Below are 24021 nucleotides of genomic sequence, written 5' to 3'. Positions count from 1 at the left end.
TTAGACAATTTTACCAAAACTGGACTGTTTTAAGAAGTCTCTTAAAGCCACACTATGTAAGATTTTTTGATAAAAATATCCAAAAATCACTAGAACAATGTTATATATTTTGTTGATTTGTATACTTACATTATCCCAAATGTTTATAAGAATGTTTAAATCCAGAGAAATACACAGTTTTAACCAGGACACAGACTTCCCCGTGTTACCCCCGATTTCCAGTTTTAGGGGCTTCCTCCACGGGACCAGGAAATGGAGGAGTCAGCATTTAGCTGGTCTACATGTAGTTGGAGAGGTCCCACACGAAATCAAACATGGGCTTGGCTGAGCGGTTTTCCAGTTACTGACTGGACTTGATAGGTGATTTTTTTATTATTAATGGTTTTACATAGCAGCAAATCTATGAAGCAAAATGGAGACAACATTGTTGAGACACAAATACATTTTCACAACGTTTATTGGATACTCACAGACCGTAACTATGAAAATATTAACCTCACAAGGAGGAAGGTCAAGCTTAACAGAACATTAATATATATGCGCCAGGAGTCTTTTCAGTTTTGACCAATGAGAGGAGAGAAAGCAAAGTGATGTAGACAAAAGAGTACGAGTGTGGTTTATTGTGTCATCTGTGCCTCGATGGCTTGTGCCGTCCACTCGGGTGCTGCCAGACTGATCTTCTCCAGGAGGTTGTTCACCTGGAAGCACAGCGACTGAATCTGCTTGTCCCAGGTGGGCAACGGCTCTCGCGCTGGTGGAAATAAGAGATGTCATATTTGTAAGCCTCTTAAATTTGATTCATGGCTATACAGGCATCCAACATATTCAGTCAAAAATCAAACATACTTTCAAAATGGACAATGCCATCTATCTGGTCGATGAATCCATTCATGCGGCCTTCGGTAATCATTTGTGACGCTATCTTTTCTGCCTGTGAAAAGACAAAGATATTTATAACAGGATGAAATACACAGAATACCAGTGATGTACCAAAATGTACCGGCCATGAATATTTTTTACCGGCCATGACAGTTTTTGCAAAAACAGGCAGTATTGATGCCAAAATTGTAGATATCATTGAAAATGCACAAGTCTCTATTGGTATTTTGATACCACAGCTAAAACTTCTAGCCTAACTAATATAAATTTAAAACATTATTAAAGTCCCCCAGTGGTGAAAATCAAGCTTTTAATGTTGTTTATATGTCTATGTGGTGTTTAGCACATGGTTTGCAAGACAAACCATGTGTAAATTCACAAGTCAACACCATTACTGAGTATTTTCTCCTTAAAACTGCCGTGAACCAAAGACAGTCTCAAAAACACGGTTTGAAATCGCTGACGTCACAAACTACCTTGTAACCAATCAGGTCAACGTGTGATCGTCAACAAGTGGATCTCTGAGCTGGTGCGAGTGAGTGGAGGCGGGGCTCATTTGCATATTCATAGAACCGCATATATTAAATGAGGCAAGGGTGTAGATTTACATTCAAGCTATTTTAAGGCATGACTTTTTTTAATGTATAAATATCTTTTTAAAATATGTAATTTTGGTGATCAAAGATGAGTTTTTAGGGATATAATTATTGACTACAGACAAGGGACAGGGCGATTTTAAAGACTAATAAACAGTCAGTAGTAAAATAAGAACAAATAATCAAATTACAAGCAAAAGCACAAATAAATACAATATAGCAAAGATACAAATGAAATAAACATAGTCTAGATGGGATGTACCCAAAAAGTGAAAGTGAGGAGCATTTATGGGTACAAGTCGGGAACCGGCCTACTTTACATATTTCTAGGGTTCTGAATCCCAAAAAACTGGTACCCAAGCGAAATTTTGAGTTTTTGACCTTCTAATTTGCATATCAAAATGGCCGCCAAATTGCCTATCTTGCTCAGTCGTTGGACCATTTTCCCCTAGTTTTTTTGTAAGTAGGCAATCAAGATGAGGAAATTAAGTTTCTAGATCGATAGTCAAGGGTCAGAGCAAAGATATAATGGATATAATAAATTTTTTATGTATATATATATGCAAAATACCAACTTTTAAGTTGAAATTAAGCATTATTTGTGTAATTTTTTAAGGCCGACATAAATATTCAATCAATATCACTCTTAAGCCCTATTCGCACGGGATTAGTACTATCTGAGGACCACATGTGATTTAGAAATGACCCCCACACATCTGAATTTCGTGTGGCGCATTCACACGGGATAACCGAAGCCTGTGATTTTACTCAAATTTACTGACTTATCTCCCTGATATGACGTCAATAGGCTTTACTAGGAAATGTCTTGCCGTTATTACAGGTCTAGCTGTATGATATATCATAAACAGAAGAATGTTCCTTACCGCATGCTGCTATACATGTCATTCATCTCCATCTAATCATTCTTTTTGTTTTTGCTCTTCTGATAATTTTCAGCTTTCTCTTTCTGCAAATTGAATAGTAGTTGTATAGCGATATGACCCGGCACCCAAAACACTATCAAATCACTTCAACGCAGCCTCCATTCTTCTCGAAAGATGGAAAAAAAGGCGTGCATGAAACAAAAACATTGAAAAAATTATATACGATCCCGCCAAATCACAGAGATCGCATCGCTTGTTGCCGGCATTGCTTCTGGTTTACCTGTCCTGGAGAAAAGTATATACCTTGCTGCATCAACAGAGTCTGTTTTATGCACATCATATATTCTGCAGACAAAAGCCTCTGAAGATCTTTGAGTCTCCTCCGTGAGATCACCAATTCCGAGGTTGCTGAGCAATTGATAGTGCATTTTCCAGACTTTCTACGATGTACTTTTGGTGTATTTGTACTCAACAGTGTATGTAGACACTCAACAGTGTCTACCCCAAGCTATTCACGCAAATGCGTGGGCAAAGCTTCCCGAGGTATCATAATGGGTGCTGAACATTATAAAAAGAGGCTACTCGCTGCAGTTCGCTCGACGTCACCGCCATTACACGGCGCGGGTCGAAAATACGGTAAAAAACGAAGTAGCTCATCTGCTTCGAGCCGAAATGGCGAAACTATTGAGCAAAGGGGCCATAGAGCCTTTATCTCAAGCTCAGAGCGAAGGGGGTCTATACAGCAGATATTTTCTGGTACCGAAAAAAGACAGGGTTCTCAGACCCATTCTAGATCTAAGACAGCTGAACAAATTGCTTGTGAAACGCCAGTTCAGAATGCTCATAACCAGGAAAATCCTCGTACAGATTTGCCAAGAGGACTGGTTTATGTGAATAGATCTGAAGGACGTGTATTTCCAAATACAAATAGCGTCACGTCAGCATCATTAGTACTCCAGTTGGGTCTGCTTCGCATGCGCCCGCTGCAGTTATGGCTAAAAGCGCGAGTACCACCTCGGGCATGGGCCTCTGGTCTGTTTCGCCTCACGGTCAATCAGAAATGCGTCTCAGCTCTGAAACCTTGGAGAACAATCAACTGGTATCAGTCAGGTGTAAACCTGGGGACTTCCTTGAGTGTGAAGGTGGTGTCCACGGACGCCTCCACCTCGGGATGGGGAGTGGTGCTCGAGGGCAGACCGTTCTTTGGCCAGTGGTCAGAACGGGAGAAGCTTCTACACATTAACTGTCTAGGAAATGATGGCAGTCGACAACGCGCTGAGGTGCTTTTGTCCTCAGATAAAGGACTACCACGTCTTGGTCCGCTCGGACAACATGTCAGTGGTGGCCTATATAAATCGCCAGGGTGGCGTCAGGTCCCGAAACCTTTACAGGCTGACGGAACGCCTCCTGGTCTGGGCTCAGCACAATCTGCGCTCATTGAGAGCAGCACATGTGCCTGGTCACCTGAATTTGGGACCAGACAGACTGTCCAGAAACAATGTTCCAGCAGGAGAATGGTCTCTGCACCCGCAGACGGGCCTACTGCTGTGGGAGACATTCGGCAGAGCGCAGGTAGACCTGTTTGCGTCCCGCTCACTGTCCAAAGTTTTTCTCCAAGAGCAGGGATGCGCTGGCCCACGTCTGGCCCCGCTGCCCCTCTCTATGCTTTTCCCCCCATCTCGCTCCTGCCTCAGGTATTGGAACGAATCAGGGAAAACGGATTTTCAGTGCTACTTGTGGCTCCGCTCTGAAAAAACCAGGCTTGGTTCCCAGTTTTGATGCAGCTGACAAGCACTGCCCCATGGCCAATACCGATGAGGAAAGACCTCCTCTCTCAGGCCAAGGGCTCGATCTGGCATCCTCACCCAGAGCTTTGGTCCCTACATGTGTGGGCCATCAACGGGTACCCGCTAACCTCCCGGAGGGAGTGTTAAACCAGATCACGCAGGCTAGAGCCCCATCTACTAGACGACTCTATTCCTAAAAATGGTCTGTGTTTTCTGGCTGGTGCAGAGCTCGAGGATTTTCACCCCCAGACTGTGGGGTTACGGAAGTTCTCTCCTTCCTTCAAGAGCTACTGGATAAGGGCAGAACTCCATCCACACTCAAGGTTTATGTGGCGGCCATAGCAGCGTTTACTAAACCAGCGACTGGCCAGTCACTAGGGAGGAACGATCTGGTCATCCGCTTCCTTAAGGAAGCCAAGAGGCTGAACCCTCCCAGACCCCCTTCAGTCCCCATGTGGGACCTTTCTACGGTTTTGGAAGCAATGAAAGGTGCCCCGTTCGAGCCAATCCATTTATCGGACATGAAACATTTGAAACACTCAAACCAAGACACGGTTACGTGCCTAAATCCCTCAACACACCGTTCAGGGCTCAGGATATTTCCCTGTCTGCCCTGCCGGTTTACAACGAGGAAAAGGACGCAAGCTTCCTTTGCCCAGTCAGGGCATTAAGAGCTTATGTGTCTCGCTCGTGTCTGCTCACAGACTGAGCAGCTCCTCGTTTCGTTCAGCGGACATTCTAAGGGACTAGCCGCATCGAAACAAAGCCTATCCAGGTGGATAGTTGAAGCCATAGCACTGGCCTACACTTCTAAAGGCTTGCAGTGTCCTTTGGGTGTCAGAGCGCACTCCACTAGAGGCATATACATTTATAAGGTTTTATAACCTAGAGGTTCCCGCCTTGCAGGCTAAACTACTTTCGGTCTAAAAATCAGTACTGTCTGCCCCGTTGCTTTGGCTCAGAATACTGAAACTGCTTGAGCACCGCTCACTGATCGATAAAATAACTCCATGGGCATTGAGTAAGACCCATACTGTTACCCAGTTAAGACCGAACATTTTCACCCTGACTGTGTGGAACACTGTTGATGTGATTAGCTCCCTTAGGATGCTACTTATTGGGGAATGATGCTTCCAGCCTCTCTTCTCAGACTCTCTGTGAGTCCCTGGTGATTATGCACTATATGAGCCCCAGGCACCTGCCCTTGGGACTTTGGTGTTGGATCCCAGCACGCACAGCGTTTTACACTGTGTTCCCCGTAGCATAAGATATTACGCAGTATGAGAGAACCTCTCGTAAGAGAACGTACTCGGTTACTAACGTAACCTCGGTTCTCTCTAGATGAGGGAACGAGTACTGCGTATCTTTGCCATGCCTGCAACACGCTCTGGTTCGCTTCAGCGATGAAAAACCAGATTATATCAGCCCATCGAGCTGTATTTATAGGCCTAGGCCACGCCCGTTTCGGCGGGACGTGACGTAGTGGGCGCGAAGCCCCCCCTTTGGATCTGACGTCACGATCGGCCTCTCTCGATAGGCTGCTGCAGTTGCCGCAGGACAGCCAATAGGCACGCGAGCCGTCTTGCCTATGTCTGCATGCTGCCACAACGCGTTTTACATTAATTCAAAATTAATGATAATTTTTGGCTTCAATATCTTGTGGAACAGAGGTTTTCCCCTGTTGTACTGTTTACTGTTGTAAATACACTGTTGTGCATCAACAGTGTATTTACACAACAGTAATGTGTTATAACATAACATTATTTAATATTTGAATCACAGCTTAGGCTATAGGCTAGTGTTTTGACATCGACAGCCCAAGTGCATCTTACCTCAAACTTGCGACTAGTTAACTTTCTAAAAGTTAATCGCTTCTCGGGTCGATATACCACTTTTTAATGCGTGATTGTGTAAAGGTGTTCACGAGATACCAACCTTTTGCGAACTTGCTTTCAACGTTGATCACTCATTCTCATGGAGACGCGGCGTGCACGGAGGGGGAGGGGTGTGTGTATGCGGCCTGCGCACGCGTGCATGTGAGTGACAGAGAGACTATTCACCTGGGTTTTTCCCGTCTTAGAATTTAGAGAACAAATGCTTAATTTGCATTAAAAAAAAATAATCTCAGACAACTTGCAATGGTGTTCTCTTTCATAGGTTCACTCAACGCTGCGGATAGCGCAGTGGGATATTCTCTGAATGTGCCGATTGTCTGAAGCCTATAGAATCACGCCAATTCATTGGCTGATGGCGTCCGCGCGACATGGCTCCGCCCCGACGCACTCACGTCGCGTCATCACATTCGCGCGCGCGCCATCTGCTCCTCAGATTTCTCTACCTTCAGAACGAAGCGGTCACGTTTGCCCTTCGCTCGTGGTTTTTCTGAAAGCTAACAACTATCACTAAAGGATTATTTTCGGCGCTTCTGCGACTGTTTAAGCGGAACTCTGTTTCTCCTTACGGTGAAGCTGCCATGGATTACAGACGCTGTACTCCGTCATGTGCTCGTTACATCGCTAACGACGACCCACACAGTAAGTGCGTTAAATGTTTGGGTTTTTCACATGCGCGTGAGGCTATTATAGGATCTTCTAAATGCAAATTCTGTGAAAATTTGTTGCTCAAAACCCTCAAATCGCGGCTCGCGGTCTTTGAGAGAGAATCATTCGTCTCCCCCTGCCGCGCTCCCGAGGCCTCTCGAGGATCCGCGGCTTGGGGTTCGGATGTAGAGCTTGAGGACGTGGAGTTCGAGCAGACGAGCCCCGCTCTTTCTCTCCCTCCCTCCCCGCGGCACGCACGTGGCATGCCAGTCGAATTTTCACATGATTATTTGCGCCCCAGCCCGGGAGCACGCGATGCGGTTTCTTTTGGGCTGGAGGATATACTGTTTACCGAGGCATCCGACTCAGAGGATTTCGGGCTTACTCTCGCCGACGAGGTTATCCCGCCGAGCGGCCAGGAAGCGCGGCCTACTGCGGCCTACGCAGAGCTCGTGGACGTGCTTTCGCGCGCTACAGAGAAGCTCACTATTGATTGGCCCGACGAGCCACGTGAGTCTCAATCTTCTAAACTCGACGAGAGGCTTCTCAGCGGCCCTAATTCTAGGCCGCAACGGAGGAAGCTACCATTTTTCAGTGATCTGCATCATGAGATCTCCAGATCCTGGAAGCAGCCTTTCTCTTCGCGCCTCACTAATGCGGCAGCTGCTGATTTCACCAACCTAGTAGGTTCTGTGGAACAGGGCTATTCCGCCATTCCGGCGATTGAGGAGACTTTAGCCGACCATCTTGCTCCGTCGTCTGCGCCGTCCTGGAAGTCGCGCCCCCTCCTTCCCTCTAAAGCATGTAGGACTACTTCCTCTCTCATTGGAAAATCCTATATGGCGGCTGGGCAGGCAGGCATGACTCTGCACACTATGGCCATTCTCCAGGCCTACCAGGCGGACGTCCTGAAAGAAATGGACGAGGGCGACGGCGTGACCCCTGAAGCGGTCAAGGAGCTTCGTAAGGCTACTGATCTAGCCTTAAGGGCCACCAAGCATACCGCACGTGCTTTAGGTCGCTCTATGGCCGGCTCCGTGGCGGTGGAGCGCCACTTGTGGCTTAATCTCACGGAAATACGGGACAAAGAGAAGGTTTTCCTCTTGGACGCCCCCATCTCTCAGACGGGTTTGTTTGGTGAGGCGGTCAACACAGTGGTTGAGAAGTTCCGCTCCTCCAAATCCCAGTCGGCCGCGTTCAGGCAGTTCATGCCCAGGAGGGCTAGGGAACCTTCTGCTCCACCCCCGGGGCGACCCAGAGAACGTCCCTCTCCTAGACCGGAGTTCTCTTCCAGGAGGAGCGAACAGGGACATCCCCCACCTACCACGGTTTGGGGAGCCCGCGGTCGCCCATTTCCCCGTCAACGGCCTCACAAACGTCTTCAATTAAAGCGGTCCGACAAACCGACCGCTTCGGCGGCCCAGAGCCGTTCCTGACCTTCCGGTCGGGAAAAGGAGAGCTCCTCTGCCTTCTCAGGGTTGGGTCAGACCGCGCAAGCGTTTCTGCCCACCCCCCAGCTCTCCTTTCCTTGCCCTGTCACCTTCGCCACTCAGAGTGTCTCGGAGTGCAGGCCATATTTCACCATATCGACTCAGTCCAGTGCGGGAGGAAGGAGACGTTTTCTGCTTTCTCCCCTCACCCCGCACACTCTCTATAACTGCCAGCCGCACCCTCGGAGGCACTTTTCGTTTTCCTCCGGAGCAGGCGGACCGGGTCACCTTTACCCCAGCATCGATGCCTCCCGTCACGTGCCAGGACGCCAACGGCCTTCCTGCACAGTCAACCTCTTTACCCCAGGAACGTCAACACGGCACCCTCACTCAGGTATGTCGTCTGCACTACAACATTCCTCTTCCTCTATCTCATTTCCTTCCGGAATGGGAGCGCTTACCAGGGGTATCGTCTTGGGTTCTTCGCACAATTCGGTTCGGCTACACTCTTCAGTTTTGCCGCAATCCCCCCTGTTTCAACGGGGTCTTTCTGACTGTAGTAGACAGCGCCACTCAGGCTTCTGTACTGCAGCAGGAAATCTCTTCCCTCCTTCTCAAAGGGGCAATAGAGGAGATCCCTCCAGGGGAATCCGAGAAGGGCTTTTACAGCCGTTATTTCCTGGTCCCGAAGAAGGGCGGCGGTTTGCGTCCCATACTGGACCTCCGCCGACTGAACTTCGCCCTTTACAAAGGGAAATTCAAGATGTTGACGCTGAAAGCTATCATATCTCAGATTCGGCCAGGGGATTGGTTCGTGACGATAGACCTAAAGGATGCCTATTTTCACATCCAGGTTGTTCGGCGACACAGGCAGTTCCTCAGGTTCGCCGTTGGAGAAAGGGCGTTCCAGTACAAGGTCCTTCCCTTCGGCCTCTCCTTGGCCCCGAGGACATTCACAAAGTGCATAGATGCAGCTCTGGCCCCATTGCGGCTCCAGGGCATCCGTGTTCTAAATTACCTGGACGATTGGCTTATTTTAGCCCAGTCCAGGGAGCTAGTGGCCCACCACAGAGACATTGTTCTGAGTCACATCCAGTCTCTCGGGTTGAGGTTGAACTCGGAGAAGAGTGTTCTTGCTCCGGCTCAAAGCACCGTTTTCTTGGGGGTGAACATGGATTCCGTTCTCATGCAGGCCCGCTTGGCCCCTGCACGGATTTCCAGCCTGACGACATGCTTGGCTCGTTTTTCACTAGGCTATCATGTGTCAGTGGGCACCTGCCGCAGGATGCTGGGTCTTATGGCCGCGGCCTCCTCTGTACTACCGCTGGGCCTACTCCACATGAGACCCTTCATGTGGTGGGTGAAGCTCTCAGGGGTTCGACCCTCCGGGTCAACCCTTCGCCTACTGAAGGTATCGCACAGTTGTTTTCGAGCCCTGTCAGTATGGCGGGACCCTCTTTTTCTTCGGAAAGGGGTCAGTATGGGTGCGGTATTTCGTCGCCAGATGGTTACGACGGATGCCTCTCTCACCGGCTGGGGAGCAGTTTTCGAGGGCAGACCAGCGTGTGGGGTCTGGAAGGGAGAGGCTCTCTCTTGGCACATAAACTGCCTGGAGTTAAGAGCCGTTTTCCTGGCTCTGCAGGAATTCCTCCCTCTCCTGGAGGGGCACCATGTCATTGTCAGAACAGACAACATGGCAGTGGTGTCACATGTGAACCGGCAGGGGGGGGTCTCGGTCGCGCACCCTAGACAGGCATGCGCGTCACCTTCTCCTGTGGTCTCAGAGCAAGTTCCTTTCTCTAAGAGCGGTTCATGTCCCAGGGGTTCTGAACCTCGCAGCAGATTTTCTGTCGAGACAGAAACTCAGATCGGGGGAATGGATGTTGAACCGCCAGACGGTGGCCCTGATCTGGGAGGTTTTCGGGGAGGCGGAGGTGGACCTCTTTGCATCTCAAGAGTCGTCCCAATGCCCGCTTTGGTTCTCCCTGAGTCCCCCGGCCCCATTGGGGATAGATGCGTTCGCTCACCCTTGGCCAACGCAGAAACTCTATGCCTTCCCGCCCATCAAACTGATCCAGGCGGTCTTGGCCAGAGTGAGAGAGAGCGGAGTCCGCCTCCTCTTAGTGGCTCCGTTCTGGCCATCTCAGCCATGGTTTTCGGAGCTAATTCCTCTACTGGAATCTTCCCCCTGGAGGATCCCAGTCAGAGAAGATCTGCTGTCACAGCTGCAGGGCAAGATATGGCATCCTCGCCCAGACATATGGAAGCTATATGTTTGGCCGATCAAAGGCCGTTAACATTAAGCTCTGGTCTCCCAACTGACGTTCAGGAGACCATTGCGAGTGCCAGAGCCCCTTCTACAAGGCGACTGTATTCTTCCAAGTGGAAGGTTTTTAAGAATTGGTGCTTAGCGCATGATAGGAACCCAGTTAACTGCCCTGTTGGTTCAGTACTGGAATTCCTGCAGGAGAAGTTTGCTGCTGGGGCGGCTGCTACCACTCTCAGAGTTTATGTCGCAGCTATTGCAGCACATAGGGAATCGGATGAGATTCCCCTGGGTAAATTAAGATTAGTTTCTGCTTTTATGCGTGGGGTGAAGCGCCTGAAACTGGCTCGCTCCCCTAGAGTTCCCTCATGGGACCTTTCTGTTGTCCTAGAGGGTTTGACGATGGCCCCCTTTGAGCCCTTAGAGTCAGCTCCGGATAGGATCCTGACTCTCAAGGTTTCTCTTTTGCTAGCGTTGTCCTCATTAAAGCGGATGGGAGACTTGCAAGCCCTGTCTGTTAGCGAGTCTTGCCTGGACTTTGCCCCTGGCCTGGTCAAAGTTTCCTTGAGGCCGAGACCAGGGTATGTCCCCAAGGTTCTCTCCACAACTTTTCGCTCACAGGTAGTTAACCTTAACGCTTTCCACCCTCCTCCATTTTCTTCTGAGGAAGATAGGAAGCTTAACTTGCTCTGCCCAGTTCGTTCTCTCAAGATCTATGTAGACCGCTCAGGCGGTTGGAGGAAATCTAACCAGCTTTTGGTTTGCTTTGGTGCTAGCCGCCGTGGGCTTGCTGCATCGAAGCAGAGGATTTCCCACTGGGTTACAGAGGCTATCTCGTTGGCTTACGGGGTGCGTGGCTTACCTTCACCCCTCAGCATTAGAGCTCATTCCACCAGAAGTGTGGCATCTTCTCAAGCGCTTTTTAGAGGAGCACTCTTGGAGGACATTTGTGTTGCGGCAGGTTGGTCCTCTCCGCACACTTTTGTACGATTCTATAGTTTAGATCTTGACATGACCCCGGGTTCCCAGGTTCTTTCTGTTTGAACTCTTCTTGGTCGTTGTCTCTTTTGTTTACCAGTCATAAAGCGTTCTAGCTTGGCGAGTTTGGTAGTCCGTTCCCACTGCGCTATCCGCAGCGTTGAGTGAACCTATGAAAGAGAACGTCTCTGGTTACTTACGTAACCTATGTTCTCTGAATAGGGAACGAGACGCTGCGTTAGCGGCCAAGCTACTCACGCTGCTGACAGTTTTCTTTTCGGCAGAGAAATCTGAGGAGCAGATGGCGCGCGCGCGAATGTGATGACGCGACGTGAGTGCGTCGGGGCGGAGCCATGTCGCGCGGACGCCATCAGCCAATGAATTGGCGTGATTCTATAGGCTTCAGACAATCGGCACATTCAGAGAATATCCCACTGCGCTATCCGCAGCGTCTCGTTCCCTATTCAGAGAACATAGGTTACGTAAGTAACCAGAGACGTTTTTCTTAGTTATTATGTAATATGGAATACATCACATATCATATTTACACTGGGAACATTTAAGAGTGATATTGATTGAATATTTATGTCGGCCTTAAAAAATGACACAAATAATGCTTAATTTCACCTTAAAAGTTGGTATTTTGCATATATATACATAAAAAAGGCAGTGAGCCTCCATTATATCTTTGCTCTGACCCTTGACTATCGATCTAGAAACTTAATTTCCTCATCTTGATTGCCTACTTACAAAAAAACTAGGGGAAAATGGTCCAACGACTGAGCAAGATAGGCAATTTGGCGGCCATTTTGATATGCAAATTAGAAGGTAAAAAACTCAAAATTTCGCTTGGGTACCAGTTTTTTTGGACTCAGCACCCTTGAAATATGTAAGGTAGGCCGGTTCCCGACTTGTACCCATAAATGCTCCTCACTTCTTATAGAAGGCCATTTTTCTGAAATCCGTCTAGTCTAACAGTGCTTTTCGGGGTTTTTAGGTAGCTTTTGACAGTAGTTTTCAGGCACAGAAATTTAATTAAGCACGCAAATGTAAAACAACATTGCATAGTCTTCACTGTATAAATTAAACATCCGTATTAAAGATACAAAAGTTATTCAGTCAAAAGCAGTGAGTGATTTTATCTTTGTCCTTTGATTAACAGTAAAGCACAGACAGAAGCAGGAATATTAGGCTGCTGTCACTTTAGGAGTGAATGCACAGATCTAATACACTGATACACACACGTTTACTTTCTCAACTGTTTACGTTCACTTAAGTCATGCGCGACTGTTTACTAAGATACTCGCTGTTTTTTGACATAATTTTGTGTGAATTTGTCCGCTCAAGTGAAAGAAGACGTGAAAGAGAGCTCAGTTAAGAACGCGGGAGTAACGAAATCAGCTTCCTTTAGTGTCTTCTTGTCAATGCCTAAACTTCCGTGACGATGAAGCTCTGGCCCGTCAACTGTCCCGAGCGTCATTCATATTTTTTCACCTTCATGTATTTTTAAAATTCATAAAAAACGGCCAACTGGCGAGTGACAGTTTCATATACTCGCCCACACAGATTTTTACTTGCATTTGGCGCTTGTAAGTGTTCGTTTTAGGCCCTGAATATGTTTTGAACATACTTCTATATTAGAAGTCTCCTAACAAAGTCAGTCAACACATCTGTACCTTTGCAGGTGGAATCTCCAAAAGCGCTCCTAACTCTTCAAATGTGATGTTATTGTACAGTTTGCTAGCAGACAGCAGGTTGTGCTCAATGACTGCTCGGTCTAGGATGCTTGAACCTGAAAGCATTAGACAAGTATTAGTCGTTGCCTTTGCAGTATGAAAGTAATAATCCTTCAGATTCCCAATAGTATGTAATACCATCGGCTGTGGTGGCTTTCTGATGTGGCATCAGCATGGCAGCAAACTCTTGCAGCTGGTTTCCCCGAATGATTCGATCCAGGTACATCTTTTCCAGGATGCCGTAGGCGGAGAGTTGCTGACAGCGCTCGTCCTTGAAGAGAGTAGCCAACATGCGAGAGCGCTGCTGACCTTATGGACACATTAATGACTGGTTAGATATGTCAATGTCAATGTCAATGTCAATTTTATTTATATAGCACTATTAATTACAACCTAAGTTGTCCAATGTGCTGCACAATGAAAAACAGAGCAAGGTAATACAGTATAATTAAAAACAATACATAAAAACAAAAAATACAATACAACTTCATCATTGATTATATGCCAAATTAAACAAATGAGTTTTTAGCATAGATTTAAAAATAGACAGTGATGATGCATAACGAATACAGAGAGGCAGAGCATTCCACAGTCTGGGGGCAGCTACTGAAAAAGCGCGATCACCTCTGCATCTCAGCTTCGACTTCGGCACACATAACAATCTCTGGTTGGACGACCGGAGAGACAGAACTGGACGATATTCAGTTAATAAGTCCGAGAGGTAGGGAGGGGCAAGGCCATTTAAAGATTTAAACACCAAAAGAAGAATTTTAAAATTCACTCGATAACATACAGGTAGCCAGTGCAAAGAACGTAGAACTGGCTTAATGTGGTCCCGTTTTTTAGTACTGGTTAAAAGTCTTGCAGCTGCATTTTGCACTCTCTGCAACCGGGATAAAGCTAACTGGCTGATCCCAACATAAAGTGAGTTACAGTAATCCAATCTAGAAGTAATAAAAGCATGAATTAATTTTCCAAAATTATTTCTTGACAGAATTGGTTTTACTTTGGCTAGTAGTCGAAGCTGAAAGAAGCATGATTTGACCACTGTATTTATGTGTTTGTCAAATTTCAGCCCATCATCAATGACAACCCCAAGATTTTTTACCCAAGGCTTAACAGATGGGGAAAACTCACCCAAGTTTATTTTTGGTGTACTAAGAGAATCTGAAGGACCAAAAACTATTATTTCAGTTTTACTCTCATTAAAATTAAGAAAATTTAAAGACAACCAGGCCTTAACATCAGACAAACAGGTCATAAGTGCCTCCAGACCATTCAAACTCTTATTTAATGGCAAATAAATTTGAGTATCATCTGCGTAGCAGTGAAACGACAGACCATGCTTCCTAAAAATAGAACCCAATGGGAGCATATATAATGTAAAAAGAATAGGAGCTAAGATGGAGCCCTGAGGAACACCACATGATAGAGGGGCTGCCTCAGATGAATGTTCACCCATATGGACTTTAAAACTTCTATTTGAAAGGTATGATTTAAACCATTCAAGAGCACTTCCTTTTACACCAACACAGTGCTCCAAGCGAGTAAGAAGGACAGCGTGGTCCACTGTATCAAAAGCAGCACTCAAGTCTAGGAGCACAAGCACAGCATAGTCCCCAGAGTCGCCAGTTAGTAGGATGTCATTTAAAACCCTCAAAAGTGCAGTCTCTGTCGAGTGATGTTTTCTAAAACCTGATTGAAAGATCTCAAATATCTTATTTTCATCTAAGAAACTCTGCAATTGTTGAAGAACTATTTTCTCTAGGATCTTTGTAATAAAAGACAAATTAGAAATAGGCCTATAATTATCTAAAACAGTAGGGTCTAGATTCGGTCTTTTAAGCAAAGGGCGGACTGTGGCATGTTTTAACACATCTGGTACCATACTAGTTTCAATACATCGGTTTATCATAGTCACAAGGTAGGGACCCACTGTATCAAAAACTTTTTTCAGGAAATATGGAGGCATAACATCAATGGAGGAGCCTGATGGCTTTAACTGGCACACTATTCCTTGAAGTTGAATAAAAGAAATAGGTTCAAGCCGACTGAACTCTGCAGTACAAACAGAGTGGATGGATGGATCACCAGCAGGGGGAGATATCCCCAATCTGATATCATTAATCTTATTTATAAAAAAATTAAGAAAATCATCACACATTGTTTTTGAGACAGCAGGGTACTCAGAGACAGGTGGATTAACAACAGTGTTAAAAACAGTAAAAAGAGTTTTTGGCCTATTATAATTTCTATTAATAAGTTCTGTGAAATACCTGGATTTTGCTACTTTCACTGCCTTCTGGAATTTGGATAATGAATCTCTTACTATTTCAAAAGATATTTGGAGCCTGTCATTTTTCCACTTGCGCTCTGCTCGTCTACAGGTCTGCCTCAAAGAGCGAACATGATCATCCATCCAAGGCTCAGATCTAGGTTTAAGTTTTAAGGTCTTTACAGGTGCCACTGAATCCAAAACATTTACAAATGTGGAGTTGAGTCTGAGTAGGAGCTCCTCTGCACTCAGATCATACTGACTGACATCTACAGATTGAATAGCATCACAAAAGGCTAATGAAAAGGATGTGCTTGTAGATGAGGTAATTAATCGAGATTTACGGACATATTTAGTGGCTTTAGAGTCATTTGGTACCCAGGGAACAGAAAACATAACAGATTTGTGGTCAGAAAACCCATTTTCAACTACCTCAAGATCACAAGGAGAAAAACCATATGATAGTACAAGGTCAAGTGTATGTCCCAACTGATGAGTAGGGACATTCACATATTGATTGAGATCAAATGCATTTAACAAAGTAGTAAATTCTTTAGTTAATGAGTCCGTTTTACAACACACATGAATGTTAAAATCACCAATGATTAACAATTTATCAAATTTAGGTATAAATTCCCCCAAGAAGTCTGCAAACTCATTTAAAAAGTTTTCATTGTGCTTAGGAGGGCGGTATATCAGAGCAATCAAGAGTGAGCCATTCCGTTCTAACGTTAGTGTAAACAATTGCAGCTCAAAACTCCGATAGTCATAAAACATAGTTTGGCTACAGGAAAATGTGTTTTTAAAAATAGAGACCAGACCTCCACCGCGGCCCGTTTTACGAGGAGAATTAAAAAACAAACAATTTTGAGGTAAAAGTTCAGAAAACGGACTTAAGTCCCCTGTAGTAAGCCAACTTTCAGTAATAAATAAAAAATAATGCGACCAGCTTCAAATGAGGCTGAAACTGGCTAACCGCGAGTCCGGTAGCTTAGCATTAGTGGTGTAACGCATTAGAGTACCTGCAGAGGCCAGTATAGTGCAGTGAAGCGCGTGTTTCAAGGCCTCCAGACGCTCCGTCTCATGGACGATGGATTTGTAAGAAAGCTCATTGTAGCGCTGAGCTGCCTCAATGAACTTCCTCCGATAATCCAGAACTCTGGCATAGCAAACCTGCAAAACATGACGGCATATATTACAGTTTCACAATAACCATAAAGCAGACACATATTACAGAATCACACACTGTCAAGTTAGTAATTAACAGAACTTAGAAATTGTCTAATTTTTGTTTTGTTTTTACTTCAACCAAACAACCATTATTGTCAAATAGATTACAGTCACATAAAGTAAAGTAACTATATAAGTTTGAGCATGATAATTAATTCATATTTTAATTTACTTGCATTTCATTTTTATTTAAAAATGTTTTCATAAATATGTCAATTAGGATCTATATATTTCATATACATTTTATATATTTGAAGTATATTTTAATTGTATTATTATAACTATACATCGTATTGTCAAAAATTAATTAATCAAAAATTAAATACAAAATATTTAATATTTAATATATACCTTTATTTATATACAATACATTTATATTACATTTAAAAAGGTTTTCATTAATGTATATATTATTATTAATATTATTGTGTATATGTTTATAATATATATTATTATTAAAAAGTACTTATATTTTAAATTATTTTTACCTACATTTTAACTTTGTTTAAAAATATTTTCAAAAATGTGTTCATTTTTATCCATATATTTTATATACATTTTATATCATCTAAATATTAGGGCTGTCAAACGATTACAATATTTAATCGCGATTAATCGCATTAATGTCATAGTTAACTCGCGATTAATCGCATTAATGTCATAGTTAACTCGCGATTAATCGCATTAATGTCATAGTTAACTCGCGATTAATCGCATTAATGTCATAGTTAACTCGCGATTAATCGCATTAATGTCATAGTTAACTCGCGATTAATCGCATTAATGTCATAGTTAACTCGCGATTAATCGCATTAATGTCATAGTTAACTCGCGATTAATCGCATTAATGTCATAGTTAACTCGCGATTAATCGCAAATTTTTTTCTATTCTAAATGTCTCTTGACTTCTTTTTGTCCCATTATTTTTTCTCATTTTAATGCTCTTATCAACATGGAAAAGTGGATCGGCTTGCTTTGTGCAAATGTTTTTTATTGAAAACAAGATTAGCATATACTGTTCAATTCATTCTCACTTGGAGCAAATAATCTCTCACACAATGTAACACTGTCCATCAATAAAAGGGTGACAGAAATACTGACGAGGTAACGTTACTGATAGTGACGAGTGTGCTGAGATCGCATCATGCGGTGTGTGTGTGTGTGTGCTTGCCATCGAGTGGTATTCAGACTGGACGTGCTGCGATGATAGCTCAGTTCACAACGACAAAACACACAGATCACTTTGGTCTTGTCAACTAACCCATTTGGCAACTTTTTAAAAGTAAACTTTCCATTCAGAATATTATTGGCCTCCATTTCGGCGTCTCACGCTCATCATTCATCCACTCACAACGTAACGTTAAAGAGGGTCGCAGTCGCACACCGGATGAGAAGCGTAGCACCGCGTATTTAAAATCCGAACACATTATTCTCTATGAGTGCACACACACCGGCGGCGCCATTCTGCGTTTTTATTGCTGGCCATAAACTGAGAAAGTGTGCGTCCGATGTGCGATACGAGTTGTGCTAGACGCGGCTCTGCGCTGCGCTTCTCGTCCTCTCTTTGGCCGGTTCGCAAGCCCAAACAAGTGTGTGCGGCGTGCTGTTGTTTTGTTTCTGGTCTAGCTAGATCCGGTGTGGCGTTGTAGTTTTAATAACGTTACTAGTTGCTGCAAAAGCATGTGAAAAAAACTAGGCGTTAATCTCGCGATAAAAAAATTTACGCCGTTAATAACGCGTTTAACGGACAGCCCTACTAAATATATTTTAATATTATTATATTAAATATAAATTTGTTGAATTAAACAATATAAATAGATTATATTTAATATATATACTTTGTTTATATACATTACATTATATTATATTTAAAACATTTTTCATTAATGTATTAATTATTATTCATAATAATTATTTGTGTACTGTAAATTATGATCCTTATATATTTTATACATTCCATATATTTTAAATATATTATAATAAATATATATTTGTTGTACAATATAAATATGTTATATTGCATATACATTTTATTATATACATTTTTAATATACATGTATTACGTAAAAGTTTTCATTAATGTATAAATTATTATTGAGATGTTTATACAATGTGTGTATATACAGGTGAAACTCAAAAATGTTAATATGGTGCAAAAGTTCATTTATTTCAGTAATTCAACTTAAAAGGTGAAACTAATATATTATATAGATTGATTACATGCAAAGTAAGATATTCCAAGCCTTTATTTGGTATAATTTTGATGATTATGGCTTACAGCTTATGAAAACCTTTTCACAATATTCTGATTTTGAATTTGGGGTTTTCATAAGCTGTAAGTATATATAACATTTATTAATTAAAACATTTATGAAAATATTTTTAAATAAGAAAAAATATATACACATACATACATATTTGCTGTAAAATATATATATATATATATATATTTAAAAAATATAAAAAAGCATTTTAGAAATATGACAACTCTCTTTAAGTTTATTAGTGAGCTTCAGGGGGAAATAAAAGGCCAATTAGCATATTATAAAAGGACACAATATTGTTCAATTGATGTCACCTTGTAGTGAATCTGCAGCTGTTCATTGGTGGATTCGTTCTGAAGTAAAGATGCTCGATTGATGTAGGCCTCGGCCTGAACCGGGTCGTCGTCCTCTAAATACAGGCGAGCGATTTTCAGGTACGTGTCCAACTTGTAGTCCACATTGTACTGTCTATAGAATCAGAAAAACACATAATAAGAACGTAAATACATCATTAGCATTTTGGGTGCCTTGCAAATGAAAAGTGAGCTTACTTTTGACCCGTCTCCAGCGGGATACCCACGAGGACCTGGGCGGCGTTCCTCCAGTCCTCCTCTTTCTCATAGATCGTGGCTAGATGCTGTCTGATGGACGCCACCTGCAAGCGCATGAGATTTGCTCATACATGATCCAGGCTCCGGCACTGAGGTGAGAGCACCTTTCAGGACACATACCTGTTCTTCAAACGAGATGACTCTGGGCTGAATCTTCTCCAGAGTGAAGTGACACACCGCTTTCGCCGTGCCTTCCGGCAGGTTTGCCAGGTGTGAGCAGAAGTCTGTCAACAGCTGTCTGGATATGACCAAGCTGACGTTCTCATTGACCACTGTGCGAAATAGAGGCGCTCATCAGTTTAAACAATGTAAACAGAGCAATTCCATACAAACCGATGTAAGTGGAATATATTCGAATGATATTATCAGACTAGTGTACTTGAATACTAGTGTAATGTTACTTACTCGCTTCCACAAATGCTTTCATTGACTCAAGTTGCTCTGCATCAGTAAACTGAAGAGCCTTTTCTAATATTTGACGGTATCTGTCAGAAGAAACACATTCATCAGTCTAAGAAAATAACTAGAATTTTTGCAGAAGAACACAACCATACTTTTACTTCAAAATGTTAAAGTTGGATAAAAAAATAACATAATTGGTTGCCGATTTGTTACTTGCTATTTTGCTAGTCAGAGGAAGGTGTGTTGGGGGCGGGGCATGTCATTCTAGAATATTTGATTGGATAAAAATATAGATCCGCCCCTGAATACAAGATTATCATCAATATTTTTGGTCACTTATTACGAGAAAAAAAGACCATAATTTTGCGTTTGTTTGATTAAATACCCATTTGTCAAACTTTAGGTGCACACAAGGATATAAATTACCTTAAACCTAAAAGACGTCGACTAAAACCCTCCAATTTTGATTTCATGAGGTCTTTAATTTAGTAAAGTGCTTTTCAAGTTAACTTATTGCCATTACTCCAGCGGCCAGCACTCGCAAAATGTATCATTAAATACATCATCATACGAGTATTTATAAATTATTATAATAGCGACTAACCATTAACAACTTTATAACGTATTTCGATTGATATCAAACAAATGTAGGCATGTTGACAGGTATCATCTGTCCTGCACATCCTCACGCTAGCTAATGCTAGCTTGTCATCGCATCTGCAGCATCACAGCTTTCATAAGAAAATAACCTAACGTTACACAATAATACACTCATGCAATAGACATATAGTAAGAACCAATACTGGTGAATGACTTGAGAATACATACTTCCCAGCTAGATCTTTATGAGACCCACTAGAGTTCATCAGCTGCGCGAGCTCCTGCCTCACGCCGGACGCCATTTTCCTCGTCGGTCAAACAACAACACTTGCGGCGGACCACCAGAGGGCGCCACTCAATCCCGGCCTGAGGGAAACTGCACATCACACACTGACCACCAGAGGGCGCCACTCAATCCCGGCCTGAGGGAAACTGCACATCACACTCTGACCACCAGAGGGCGCCACTCAATCCCGGCCTGAGGGAAACTGCACATCACACACTGACCACCAGAGGGCGCCACTCAATCCCGGCCTGAGGGAAACTGCACATCACACACTGACCACCAGAGGGCGCCACTCAATCCCGGCCTGAGGGAAACTGCACATCACACACTGACCACCAGAGGGCGCCACTCAATCCCGGCCTGAGGGAAACTGCACATCACACTCTGACCACCAGAGGGCGCCACTCAATCCCGGCCTGAGGGAAACTGCACATCACACACTGACCACCAGAGGGCGCCACTCAATCCCGGCCTGAGCGAAACTGTACATCACACACTGACCACCAGAGGGCCTCGTGGTGTGAGGCTTTTTGTCCTTTATTGCTAGCAGAATTACGAAATGCAATGATTTCAATGGTGTAGGCTTTTTTTTTACTTTTCACTTTTTGACATTAAAATTTGTTAACCAAATTAAAATTTTATGTAAAAATGTAAATAAGTTTTTCTTTCAACCTCTACCTTTACCAGCCAGACTTCCAGCCAACCCAAGGACCCCAATAGATGTCCCAGTAATGCTTTAAGATAACCTTCATTAATACATTATATTAATATAATTATTTAAATCTAATTCTAAAATCTTAAATCTAAAACTTTTATTATCGTTGAAATCATTGCATTTCGTAATTCTGCTAGCAATAAAGGACAAAAAAAATCTACCACAAGTTTCAAAATGACTGCTCTTTAGTGGCAGATATTCTCATTTCCAGACACCGGATCATCACTCTCTGGAGAAAGAGACTTCTGATCTGTAATATTCTGCCTGCAACAGTTACTAAATTATATACTATAAACCATTTCACATCTATGAATAGTAACAAACACTGCCAAAGAGCAAGTCTGCAGAGAAGGGAAACTGCAGCAGACACAATAGAATAGAATAGAATAGAATAGAATAGAATAGAATAGAATAGAATAGAATGCAATGTAATATAATATAATGTAATGTGATATAATAGAATATAACAGATTAGTATAGAATAGAATATAACAGATTAGTATAGAATAGAATGCAATGTAATAGAATAGAATAGAATAGAATAGAATAGAATATAACAGATTAGTATAGAATAGAATGCAATGTAATAGAATAGAATAGAATGCAATGTAATATAATAGAATAGAACAGATTAGTATAATGCAATGTAATAGAATAGAATAGAATAGAATATAACAGATTAGTATAGAATAGAATGCAATGTAATAGAATAGAATAGAATATAATAGAACAGATTAGTATAGAATAGAATGCAATGTAATAGAATAGAATAGAACAGATTAGTATAGAATAGAATATAACAGATTAGTATAGAATAGAATGCAATGTAATATAATAGAATATAATTGAATGCAATGTAATATAATAGAATATAATAGAATAGAATAGAACAGATTAGTATAGAATAGAATATAACAGAATAGAATAGAATGCAATGTAATATAATAGAATAGAATAAAATAGAATAGAATAGAATATAACAGATTAGTATAGAATAGAATATAACAGAATAGAATAGAATGCAATGTAATATAATAGAATAGAATAGAATAGAATAGAACAGAATAGAATATAACAGATTAGTATAGAATAGAATATAACAGATTAGTATAGAATAGAATGCAATGTAATATAATAGAATATAATTGAATGCAATGTAATATAATAGAATATAATAGAATAGAATAGAACAGATTAGTATAGAATAGAATATAACAGAATAGAATAGAATGCAATGTAATATAATAGAATAGAATAAAATAGAATAGAATAGAATATAACAGATTAGTATAGAATAGAATATAACAGAATAGAATAGAATGCAATGTAATATAATAGAATAGAATAGAATAGAATAGAACAGAATAGAATATAACAGATTAGTATAGAATAGAATGCAATGTAATAGAATAGAATAGAATAGAATAGAACAGATTAGTATAGAATAGAATATAACAGAATAGAATAGAATGCAATGTAATATAATAGAATAGAATAGAATAGAATATAACAGATTAGTATAGAATAGAATGCAATGTAATAGAATAGAATAGAATAGAATAGAACAGATTAGTATAGAATAGAATATAACAGAATAGAATAGAATGCAATGTAATATAATAGAATAGAATAGAATAGAATATAACAGATTGGTATAGAATAGAATGCAATGTAATAGAATAGAATAGAATGCAATGTAATATAATGTAATAGAATATAATAGAACAGATTAGTATAGAATAGAATGCAATGTAATAGAATAGAATAGAATAGAATGCAACGTAATATAACATGATATAATAGAATAGAATATAATAGAATATAATGCAATGTAATAGAATAGAATAGAACAGATTAGTATAGAATAGAATAGAATGCAATGTAATATAATATAATATGATATAATAGAATAGAACAGATTAGTATAGAATAGAATATAACAGAATAGAATAGAATGTAATGTAATATAATATAATATGATATAATAGAATAGAACAGATTAGTATAGAATAGAATATAACAGAATAGAATAGAATGCAATGTAATATAATAGAATAGAATAGAATAGAATAGAACAGAATAGAATATAACAGATTAGTATAGAATAGAATGCAATGTAATAGAATAGAATAGAATAGAATAGAACAGATTAGTATAGAATAGAATATAACAGAATAGAATAGAATGCAATGTAATATAATAGAATAGAATAGAATAGAATATAACAGATTAGTATAGAATAGAATGCAATGTAATAGAATAGAATAGAATAGAATAGAACAGATTAGTATAGAATAGAATATAACAGAATAGAATAGAATGCAATGTAATATAATAGAATAGAATAGAATAGAATATAACAGATTGGTATAGAATAGAATGCAATGTAATAGAATAGAATAGAATGCAATGTAATATAATGTAATAGAATATAAAAGAACAGATTAGTATAGAATAGAATGCAATGTAATAGAATAGAATAGAATAGAATGCAACGTAATATAACATGATATAATAGAATAGAATATAATAGAATATAATG

The 24021-nt window shown here is 41.5% G+C and overlaps 1 protein-coding gene across 2 annotated transcripts; it reads right to left on the bottom strand.

Moving 5' to 3' along the window:
* Window positions 1-439: 439 nt before the first annotated feature.
* On the bottom strand, window positions 440-20839 carry cops4 (COP9 constitutive photomorphogenic homolog subunit 4 (Arabidopsis)). 2 transcript variants are annotated; one of them, XR_013796127.1, is made up of 10 exons: window positions 20707-20838; window positions 19882-19961; window positions 19597-19748; window positions 19417-19520; window positions 19180-19333; window positions 16394-16544; window positions 13235-13405; window positions 12337-13152; window positions 847-1722; window positions 440-751 (listed from the first exon to the last, which is right to left on the bottom strand). XR_013796127.1 is itself a non-coding variant. In XM_079599560.1 (10 exons), the coding sequence occupies exons 1-10, from the start codon at window positions 20778-20780 to the stop codon at window positions 618-620; spliced, it is 1221 nt and encodes a 406-aa protein (XP_079455686.1). In that variant the 5' UTR covers window positions 20781-20839; the 3' UTR covers window positions 440-617. The 2 variants fall into 2 exon arrangements, 1 of the variants encoding a protein (XP_079455686.1); XM_079599560.1 differs by having other exon boundaries at window positions 847-931; window positions 13037-13152; window positions 20707-20839.
* Window positions 20840-24021: the final 3182 nt, after the last annotated feature.

The sequence above is a fragment of the Phoxinus phoxinus genome (genome assembly GCF_949152265.1).
Source record: "Phoxinus phoxinus genome assembly, chromosome: 23".
NCBI classification, from domain to species: Eukaryota; Metazoa; Chordata; class Actinopteri; order Cypriniformes; family Leuciscidae; genus Phoxinus; species Phoxinus phoxinus.
This window is presented reverse-complemented; position numbering and strand designations above follow the sequence as displayed.

What these genes read in the sequence shown, in the direction of transcription:
- cops4 (XM_079599560.1), bottom strand. Translation starts at nt 20,780, where the DNA reads ATGGCGTCCGGCGTGAGGCAGGAGCTCGCGCAGCTGATGAACTCTAGT. An exon ending in CATAAAGATCTAGCTGGGAA is followed by an intron (nt 19,962 to 20,706) that starts GTATGTATTCTC and finishes TTCTTCTGACAG; the next exon opens with ATACCGTCAAATATTAGAAA. An exon ending in TCATCTCGTTTGAAGAACAG is followed by an intron (nt 19,521 to 19,596) that starts GTATGTGTCCTG and finishes ATGCGCTTGCAG; the next exon opens with GTGGCGTCCATCAGACAGCA.